The 9,785-nt window shown below is 60.1% G+C and overlaps 2 protein-coding genes across 2 annotated transcripts in view; one reads left to right on the forward strand and one right to left on the reverse strand.

Annotated features, from left to right (window-relative positions):
• The window catches only part of BOP1 (block of proliferation 1), a 21,427-nt gene extending 19,812 nt beyond the window's left edge, over positions 1-1,615 (reverse strand). The window contains exon 1 of the mRNA XM_014538697.1: positions 1,465-1,615. Coding sequence (XP_014394183.1) covers positions 1,465-1,615 — 151 coding nt within the window. The remainder of the gene's footprint in view (positions 1-1,464) is intronic.
• A 330-nt stretch (positions 1,616-1,945) lies between these two features.
• Positions 1,946-9,785, forward strand: part of HSF1 (heat shock transcription factor 1) — an 8,656-nt gene continuing 816 nt past the window's right edge. Inside the window, exons 1-12 of the mRNA XM_014538698.1 lie at positions 1,946-1,983; positions 3,388-3,407; positions 5,208-5,458; positions 5,751-5,873; positions 6,093-6,268; positions 7,642-7,717; positions 7,795-7,856; positions 7,943-8,039; positions 8,120-8,256; positions 8,341-8,610; positions 8,950-9,033; positions 9,665-9,770. Of these exons, the coding sequence (XP_014394184.1) occupies positions 1,946-1,983; positions 3,388-3,407; positions 5,208-5,458; positions 5,751-5,873; positions 6,093-6,268; positions 7,642-7,717; positions 7,795-7,856; positions 7,943-8,039; positions 8,120-8,256; positions 8,341-8,610; positions 8,950-9,033; positions 9,665-9,770 (1,440 nt within the window). The remainder of the gene's footprint in view (positions 1,984-3,387; positions 3,408-5,207; positions 5,459-5,750; positions 5,874-6,092; positions 6,269-7,641; positions 7,718-7,794; positions 7,857-7,942; positions 8,040-8,119; positions 8,257-8,340; positions 8,611-8,949; positions 9,034-9,664; positions 9,771-9,785) is intronic.

A 9,785-nucleotide genomic window follows, 5' to 3' on the forward strand; every position in this document is an offset into this window, starting at 1 on the left:
AGCTGTTGGGAGGGCCGGGAAGGCTGGGCGGGAAGCAGCCCCCCGAGCCAGGCTCTCGCCCTTGGGCCGGCTGGTGGCTGAAGCGCGGCCCTGCGGGAAGAGTGTTTGGGAATAAAGAGGCTAGAAGTCCCGCTGGAGACATTTCCTGTTGGTCCCAGGGCAGTCGTCCTGCGGCGGGTGCCCCCTTCCCCAGGCCTGTTCCCACGGGCAGCACAAGCGCCAACGAGGGTCAGGGTGCGTTCCCACAGGGCCCGTTACCACCCTTCCCTTGACCAGAGGAAATGGCCCCGTTTGTCTTCCCTTCTTCTGCCTTCCTCCTCCTGCTCCTTCCCTGAGCTCTCAGGGAACACTCTCACCCAGTTCGGGGAGGCCATCTGAGCTTAATTCTACCAGGATGACTTGTCCTGCCCCTTAATCGGCTTGCTGTTTGCGCTTAAAGATTGTGAGGCGGCCTGGCCGGCGTGGCTCAGCGCTTGAGTGTCCACCTATGAACCAGGAGGTCACGGTTCGGTTTCCCGGTCAGGGCACATGTCCGGGTTGTAGGCTGGATCCCCAGTGTGGGGTGGCAGGAGGCAGCCGATCAGTGATTCTCATTATCGATGTTTCTCTCTCCCTCTTTCTTCCTCTCTGAAATTAATAAAAACGTATTTTAAAAAAGGAAAGATTGTGAGGTGTGTAGGGGGAGCCCTGCTGGCATACTCCCAGGACCCGCAGTCTGTGATCCGGGCAAAGCCTTTGAGTAGAAAAGTCCGATAGATCAGACCTGTGGCAGCCTCCACTCACGGTGGCCACAGCAGCCGTGAGCCCGGTTGGCAAGTTCTTCACGGGGACGAAGAACAGCTGGAGCCTGAGTGTCTGACCTGGTCTGTGTAGCCTAGGATCGTGGTCAGGTGAGGCCGGAGGCACTCGGACAGCTGGAGGAGGCACTTCTTTTTACTTGGAGCACAAGGGCCTCCTGTACTGGGAGGCCCTGCTTAACTTTTGGCCCTGGTGTCTCGGGGCCTCACTGTAGCCCCCGCCTGGTCAGTGCCGTTCTCTTCTCGCTGCAAGTAGGAATGACCCTAACGGTTGTGTGGGGCTGGGAGAAGTCCCAGAGACCTGGTGACTGGAGGTCCCCAAGGCCGGGTCCGTCCCACGTGGCCTGTGTCAGAGGCCACCAGTGGTCAGAGGGTCACTCGAGGGGCTGGTCTCTGGTTGGAGAGTCTGGAGCAGAGCAGTCCCTGCACTTAGGTCACCAGCTCCCCATGAGACCACTCCAAGAATTGGCCTGGTCACACCTGGACACTGTGCTGGCCGTGGACTGTTTTCAGAGTTCCCGTGGCAGGTAGGCCCACCCGCCTCCCTGGCTCAGCCTGCCGTGGCCCGAAAGCCTGCCAAGCCCATTCTCAGACAACCAGCAGGACCCAACAGGTCCTTGTGGGCCCCGCCCTTGATGAAAAATGCTGCAGGGGTGCCCCAGGTCACAGCACTCCAGGAGCAGAATGTGAGGTGACCTGCACGGCTGGAGGCTCTCGGTGCCTCCCGGAGCCAGGGTGGCTGCGCCGATGACCACCGAGGGGTAGCACAGCTGTGCTTGTTGACTCCTGTGTATCAGTTGTGCTCCATCCACAGCCATGCGGGGAGGTGACAGATGGCCCTTTTGTAGAGAAGACTGAGCCTCAAAGACATCAAGAAACTTGAAGTAAGAGCTAGAGAATCGTTGAGCCAGTTCTGAAGTCGACGTTCTCTCTGCTGACATCCAGCCATTGCTCTCTGCCTGCCTTTGCCAGGAACTCCAGATCTTCTGACTGGAGACTGCCCGCTACGGCCCACGGGGTGAAAGCTCTGGCCCCACTCCGGCTGCTTCTTAGCCCCCAGCCACACTTGGACTGACCACTACTGCAGGGCTCCCAGTCGGGTGCAGCCCTGCTCTTTAACAATGCATTGGACCTCCTGGTCACGCAATATGGCAGATAAACCAATGAAAGACATAGAGATTGGAAAGTAAGACATAAGACTCTCTCCATTCCTAGAAAACATTGTCATTTAGAGAGCGAGAAAGGGAGTGGGAGAGAGAAGCATCCATGTGAGAGTGAAACATGGATCTGCTGCCTCCTGCAGGCCCCCACCAGGGACCAAGCCTACCCAGAACCCTGACCAAGAATCAAACCGGCCACCCTTCAGTGCATGGGACACCACTCAACCAACTGAGCCACAATGGCCAAGGCACAGAGTTCATCCTTGTGTTATTGTTTATTAACTAGTGTCCCAGTGCGGAAATTAATTAGAAGAAATATTTTAACAATCACTCTTCGCCTTTTCTCTATAATAGAAGTGTCAACCAAATTCACGATGGACAATGACAGGTGGAAACACACCTGTGATTGGCGCATGCGCGAGTCCACTTAGCCTTTGGACGGCCTGTCCCCCGAGCAGATTCTCTGCGTCGCTGCTCGGGGTGCTGGACAGGGCAGTAGCCTCTGTCTTCTCAGCTTGCCCCTCCTGGCATGGGTGCTTGTCCTACCTGCTAGCTGGGAGGGGTGCTGGGAGCCCCAGTGTTCTCAGCCTGCCATGCCTGCGTGAGAGCCTCCATTCCCTGGATGGGAGCAACATGAAGAAGGGGACCCCCAGCCTCTTGGTTGCAATCACCAGGCATTTCGCCTCTTCACCTTGGAGCTGGGTCGGGTGAGGTGCTGTGCCTGCTCCATGAGCTGCGGGCGGCCTTGGGTGGGGCCGCAGGGAGAGTGGTCTCCATCGTCTTGGCTGTGCCCCTCCAAGTGCCGAACAACCAAGGCCCTGGGGTGAAAGGGGGAGTGGGTGGTGGCTCAAGTGCTGCAGACTCACTGTTCCTACAGAATTTTAGTAGATTTTCTTGAATAAATGTTTCTTCGTTTGTTACTTGCCTTTGGGACAAAGGCAAGACCAGGGTATTGAGTGCGCGCTGCTTGCTTTACGTGGAAGTGGTTCGGTGGTCGGCTCCCACTGCCCTCCCCGGAGTGGAACTCGCTCCTTCCCTTTCCACGGTTAGTCTTACTGAGCACAGCGCACACCCCAGGGACAGGGCGGCCGAGGGCCTGCAGAAAGCCACGGGGCGCCCAGGCGGGGCTGCTTGGTCGCTCGCTCGGGGAAGTCGGACTAAAGGGAGCCTTGGAGACAGGTTCCGAGGGTGCCCATTGCTCCCCGGGGTGCAAGTCTCATGGGGTCACTTAGAGGTTCAGGGGTACATGCCTGTGGGGGAAGGAGAGGGAGAGGGGATGGCACGGCGTGCTCCCTGGAGGGAGTGTGCCTCAGCAGCGTTCTATGACCCGTGGCCTTCTGCCCTCGTGGTTGCTGGCGTAAACAGCTTCGGTCGTCAGGAGTCTCCTCTCCTGCTGCTTTCCCGGTCTCTTCATCTTTCGCTTTCTGCAGTTCGCCTGTGGAGTGTCCAGGTGTGGGTTTCTGCATTTACCCGTCTTGGGGTTCGTTTAGCTTACTGGATATTTTTCAATTTGGGGGAGTTTGGGGCCATTATTTCTTCTTGATAGCTCTACCCAGATCTTCCTTTTAAGTTTTCCCAATTGGTATCCACTGTCTTTTTTTTTCTTAAATATGTTTTTATTGATTTCAGGGAGAAACGGAGAGAGAGAAAAACACCAATGATGAGAGAGAATCAATGATTGGCTGCCTCCCGCACACCCCCCACTGGGGACTGAGCTTGCAACCCAGGCATGCCCCCCTGATCAGAATCGAACCTGGGACCCTCAGTCTGTAGGCCGACGCTCCACCCACTGAGCCACACCAGCTAGGGCTATCCACTGTCTTAGGCAGCCAAAAGATGTGAAACTTAGACATCCGTGCAGGCTGGTTTTTGCTCAGTGGTTAGAGTGCCGGCCTGCGCACTAAAGGGTCGCAGGTTCAGTCCCCCCCACCCCCTTCTTCCCTCTCTCCCTTCTACTCTCTCTGAAGATCAATGGGAAAAATTCTCGGATGAGGATTAACAAAATAAGAAAATTAGACATCCTAGAGAAAAGGCTTTTTATACTGGGAGAGCTGTGGGTTAAATCAAACAAAGACAGCAAAGCCAGCAAAGCTTATTTAAATAACTTAGTCCCTGGAGACTGTCCTAAGGCATATAACAAAAGAAGCTCTAACTGGCCAGTGTGGCGAAGGTGGTTAGTGCTGTGCCATGCACTGAAAGGTCGCCGGTTCAGTTCCCACTCGGGGCACATACCCAGGCCGCAGGTTCTATCTCCATTGGGGTGTGTACAGGAGGCAACCAATATCAATGTTTCTCTCTCACATTGATAATTCCCCCCTCCCTCTCCCCTTCCTCTCTCTCTAAAATCAATAAAAGTGTTAAAAAAGTAAGAAGAAGAAAGAAAAGAAAATCTAAAAATGCTGCCCTGATTGGGTGCCTCAGTTGGTTGCAGCATCGTCCCCTGCACCAGGGGGTTGTGGATTTGAGTCCCGGTTCAGGCATATGCCTGGGTTGCGGGTTCAATCCCTGGTCAGGGCGCATATGAGAGGCAACATATCAATGTTTCTCATCAATTTTTCTCTCTCTCCCTCTCCCCCTTCCTCTCTCTCTAAAATAAAAATATATATAAAAAGTGCTCCAGGCCTAGACTAATGCTGCAGGGACCATCCGGGCCTTCCCCCATCTCCTTCACCCTCTCCCCCCTCCCCCGGGGTGGGGAGCTCTCCCTGTGTATCACTACAGTCTCGGTCGCGTGTCACCCTGCGCCTCACAGGGCCTGCCTGACCCCTCGTGGAAGGACATGGAGAAGCGGGTCGTGCAGGGGTTTTGTACAACCTGTTTCTCATCTCAGATGCCAAGAGGAAGAGGAAGTTGCGTTTCTGAGCACAGCTTTCCTCCAGAGTAACTGGAATTAGGGCCCCATTTATTGGCTGCCTTAGGTGGGGTCTCAGCTCTTCGCGGGTGCATTTGCGTGCTGCAGCTAAAGTGGATTCCCCTAGGGCCGTGGTCGGCAAACTGCGGCTCCTCCTAAGCCTTAGGAGGACCCTAATTAAGTTAATAACAATGTGCCTACCTATATAGTTTAAGTTTAAAAAGTTTGGCTCTCAAAAGAAATTTCAATCGTTGTCCTGTTGATATTTGGCTGCTGACTAATGAGTCTGCCGACCACTGGCCTAGAGAGTGGGCCTGCAGTGCTGTGGTGCTTCCTGGATGTGGCCTTGGCCTTGGGGAAGCTTCAGGACCCTGGGCGGGGCACCCTGACTGCGATGAGGTCCCCATCTCTCAGGCGAGCAGCTCCCGTGGCCTCCGCCCCCCAGGAGGGAGCATGGCTGCCTGCTGCTCGCGGAGGCCCTGTGCCCTCACCGGCTGCGCTTGACTCGCCTGCATGTCTCCCGGCAGAGTGGGAACAGCTTCCACGTGTACGACCAGGGCCAGTTTGCCAAGGAGGTGCTGCCCAAGTACTTCAAGCACAACAACATGGCCAGCTTCGTGCGGCAGCTCAACATGTATGGCTTCCGGAAGGTGGTGCACATCGAGCAGGGCGGCTTGGTCAAGCTGGAGCGGGACGACACCGAGTTCCAGCTGGCAGAGGGAGCCAGCAGTGGCCCTGCCTGTGGTCAGGGTGGAGCCACCAGGTTGTGGTCCCTCTTCTCCAGGGTGTGGCATGGAGCCAGCACACCTGGGGGCTCAGGCCAGACTGCCCAGCCACTGCGGGCAGGAACTCTGAGATGGCAGTGCGGGGGGGCGGGGGGGCTGGTCCCAGTCCTAAGGCAGAGCTGCCCGTGCCCCGTTGTGTGCAGATGGCTTCCGGAAGGTGGTGCACATTGAGCAGGGCGGCTTGGTCAAGCCGGAGCGGGACGACACCGAGTTCCAGCACCCCTGCTTCCTGCGCGGCCAGGAGCAGCTCCTCGAGAACATCAAGAGGAAGGTGACCAGCGTAAGTAGCGGCCTCCCTGTCCCCACACCCTCTGACCTCCCTCCGGCGGTGGGGTTGCCGCGTCCACTTGGTGCCCTGCTGGCCTGGCCTGGCTGCTCCAAGCCCTCTTCCTGATGGCCCCCTCCGCTTGTCCGCGTGGACCCCCGCCTGTGCCGCGCCAGCTGCTGCAGTGAAGGCCGATCTCAAGGCCGCAGCCCCTGGCCCTTTCCCTGTGTCCAGACCCCCCGATTCTGTGGGGCCCATCACAGTGACCCTCCTGTGGGGACCCAGGTGTCCACCCTGAAGAGTGAGGACATGAAGATTCACCAGGACAGTGTCACCAAGCTGCTGACCGACGTGCAGCTGATGAAGGGGAAGCAGGAGAGCATGGACTCCAAGCTCCTGGCCATGAAGCAGTAGGTCCCGCGGGGAGCGAGCGGCAGGTGGGGCAGACAAGGGTGCGACGCTGGGCCGCGTGGCCAGGCACTTCCCGCCGCCTGCAGGAGGTGTGGCCGGTGCTCTTGGGCCTTTTGCTCCCCAGAGTTAGGTTTGGCCTTGCACACCCTCGAGGGCCTGCCGGGACATCCTCCTTCCCCGGGAGGTGGGGTCTGACCGCTCCTGCAGCAGCGTGCGGAGCTGGGCTCCTCAGAGCACTGGCCTCACTCCGCCTGCTCACACCAGCCCTCCGGGCCCTCCCCGCAGACCAGGGTGGCCAGGCCCCTCCTGCTGGCTCCCACTGTCCCTGGCATCACTCAGCACAGACGTCCCCTCTCCTGCCTTCCCCACCTTAGGCCTGGGGAGCAGGGAGCAGGTACTTTCTGGAACCCCTGCCCCTGGCTCATGTCTGGTGACCACATAACAGCCCTGTGCTACCCCCTCACCCAAGACCCTCAGAAATGCCTGCTTGGGTTTCCTCCCATGCCCGTGAGGGCCCTGGGGACCTCAGGAACCCCAGCCAGGGTGGTGTCCTCAGCTCAGGGTCACCTCAAAGCTGCTCAGGGGGCAGGTGCTGGTGCCCTTGTGACCCCTTTGTCATAGAGGTGGCTCCTGGGCTCTGACTCTTCCCATTGGGGGCCAGATGAGCGTGGCCTTCAGTCAGGGCACCTCTAGGTGAGGCCAAGAGGGTCCACTCTATCAAGAAGACATGCGGGGGGAGGGGGGGGCAGGGCGGGCCCAGCAGAGGGCAGACCCGCTCATAGCCCTGCTCACCTGTTGGGAGGGTGGGCTCACCTGGCTCTTCCCACTCCCTGGGCCACCTCTGAGCTACACTCAGGCCCTGAGCCCTGGAAAGGTAACAGATCAACCCCATATGCTGCTCTGCAGCCTGGAGAGCTGGGCTACCACTGTCCCTCTGGCCTGCCTTCCTGTCCTCAGGCTGGGCTAAGGTCGAGGGTGGGGGAGGCCTTCAAGGGTCAGCCAGCTCACCTGGCCAAGAAGGCCCCCAGTAGGTCTCAGCAGGATTCTGGGGTGCAGACAACACTCCGCCTGCATCTGACCTCAGCCTCCAGCTGACCGCCCCCCCCCACACACACACACACACACACACACCTGACTCTGAGCATCCCTCCCTTGAGGTGCAGGTGAGCAAGGAGGGGGATAGTGGCAGCAAGGTCTGGCCTGCCCCGGTCACATTCCGTAGCCCATCCTTGTCCGTAGTGGAGAGACAAGCTAGCGATGTGTGGTCACCAACAGCCCTGCACTGCCCGGGTTGGGGTGGAGTGTCTGTGGAGCCCTTCAATCTGGGGCTCCTGGGACCTGGCCCCACTGACTGCGCCCTGGTCTGCTGCAGTGAAAACGAGGCCCTGTGGCGGGAGGTGGCCAGCCTGCGGCAGAAGCACGCCCAGCAGCAGAAAGTCGTCAACAAGGTACACGGTGGGCCTGCCGGGCGCCTGCTGTCACCTCCTCGGCTGGGCTAACTGTGCGCCTCCCCCCACCCCCACAGCTTATCCAGTTCCTCATCTCGCTGGTGCAGTCGAACCGGATCCTGGGGGTGAAAAGAAAGATGTGAGGCGCTGCGGGTGCCCGTCTCTCAGCACTGGGTCCTGGGTGCCACCGGGGCCAGGAGGCAGCTAACCCACCCTTCCCCGCAGCCCCCTGATGCTGAACGACAGTGGCTCAGCACATTCCTTGCCCAAGTACAGCCGGCAGTACTCCCTGGAGCCCATCCACGGCTCCGGTCCCTACTCGGTGAGCTCTGGGCGCAGCGGGCCTGGCGGGGACAGTGCTGCCTGGGCACAAGCCACATGTGTCCCCTCCTTTGATGGCAGGCTCCGTCCCCGGCCTACAGCAGCTCCAGCCTCTACTCCCCAGATGCCGTTTCCAGCTCCAGACCCATCATCTCCGACATCACCGAGCTGACTCCCAGTAGCCCCGTGGCCTCTCCCGGCAGGAGCATAGATGAGCGGTGGGGACCGCGCCACCTCCCTCGTGGTCCGAAGAGGGCTGGGGCCACAGAGGTGCCTACTGATGCTTGTGCCCCCACCCGCAGGCCCCTGTCGAGCAGCCCCCTGGTGCACGTCAAGGAGGAGCCTCCCAGTCCTCCTCGGAGCCCCCCGGTGGAGGAGGCAAGTCCTGGGCTCCAGTCCTCCATTGTGGACACCCCCCTGTCCCCAACTGCCCTCATTGACTCCATTCTGCGGGAGAGTGAGCCTGCCCCAGCTGCCTCAGCCACAACCCTCCCAGATGCGGGGGGCCGGCCCCCCTCAACCCCGCCCACCTCGGCCCCTGAGAAGTGCCTCAGCGTAGCCTGCCTGGACAAGTGAGTGCTGCCCTCCACTTCCCTCCCCCCCGGATGTGCCTGGGGCTTCTGGCTAGGACTGTCCTGGAGGGCTGGGCACAGGGCTGCAGACGTGGTCTTCAGCTCCGAGTTTGGGATTGGGGAGGGAGCTGGAGACCAGCCTGGCTCCCACAGCCTTGTCACTCAGGAGCTGAGGATGGTGGCCTGTTGCACCTGCTCTCTGGGCCACCCTGGCTACAGCTGTCAGTCACCTGGTCCTGCCGCCCAGCAGAGGCCCTGCCACCAGAGCCAGGCACGTGGGCGGGGGCACGCGCCCTCTGGGCCCGGCTGCAATGGGGCTCTTGTCTTTATATCTTGCAGTTTGGCTCGCACTCCACAGATGTCTGGGGTCGCCCGCCTCTTCCCCTACCCCTCCTCCTCTCTGCATGGCCGATTCCAGCCAGGGTTAGCGCTGTCCCCACTGGGGAGGGAGGAGGGCTCTTCCAGAGCTCGGGCCCCTCCCCAGCTGAGGACCACTCGGCCAAGCCTGGTGAACGGTATCCCAGGCTGCCTGCAGGGAGTGTGGCCCCCCGGCCCTGGGGCCCAAGCCTGTTCCCCAAATCACTGGCTGACAACGAGGGGCCTTCCGGGCGAGCTCAGCTACTAGTCTGTCCGGGTCCCTGCTACTGTGCAAACTGGCTTTCTCTCAGGGCGGGCTGGCCACTCCTCAGTGTCCTCGGGGCACCCCATGGTCACAGCCACCAGACCTGGGTCTTTCCCACCCGCACGAGGGAAGCCTGGCCCACCTCACACTGAGCACAGCCTTCCCCTCCCTACTGTCTTCCATGCAAAGGCAAGACTTCCAGCCTGAACAGCTGCCCCCGGCTGCTCCAAGCCTGAACCCTCCTGGCCCAGCCTCATGCTGTTGGAGGCCTGCAGGGGCGGGCCAGCCGGTGTGGCCCAAGCCACTCTTCCCCCCCAGTTGCCAGGCACCCAGGCCCTGTCCACACACTGCTGCTCTGGCCCCAGGCAGGGGTGGGTGTGGCTGAGGGGAAGGCACTGGAGTGATGCCTCAGCTGCCCCCTCACCCGGCCAGGGCTGAGCTCAGTGAGCACTTGGATGCCATGGACTCCAACCTGGACAACCTGCAGACCATGCTGAGCAGCCACGGCTTCAGTGTGGACACCAGTGCCCTGCTGGACGTGAGTCCCACCCCC

This window comes from Myotis brandtii, unplaced genomic scaffold, assembly GCF_000412655.1.
Source record: "Myotis brandtii unplaced genomic scaffold, ASM41265v1 scaffold1956, whole genome shotgun sequence".
Taxonomy (NCBI): Eukaryota; Metazoa; Chordata; class Mammalia; order Chiroptera; family Vespertilionidae; genus Myotis; species Myotis brandtii.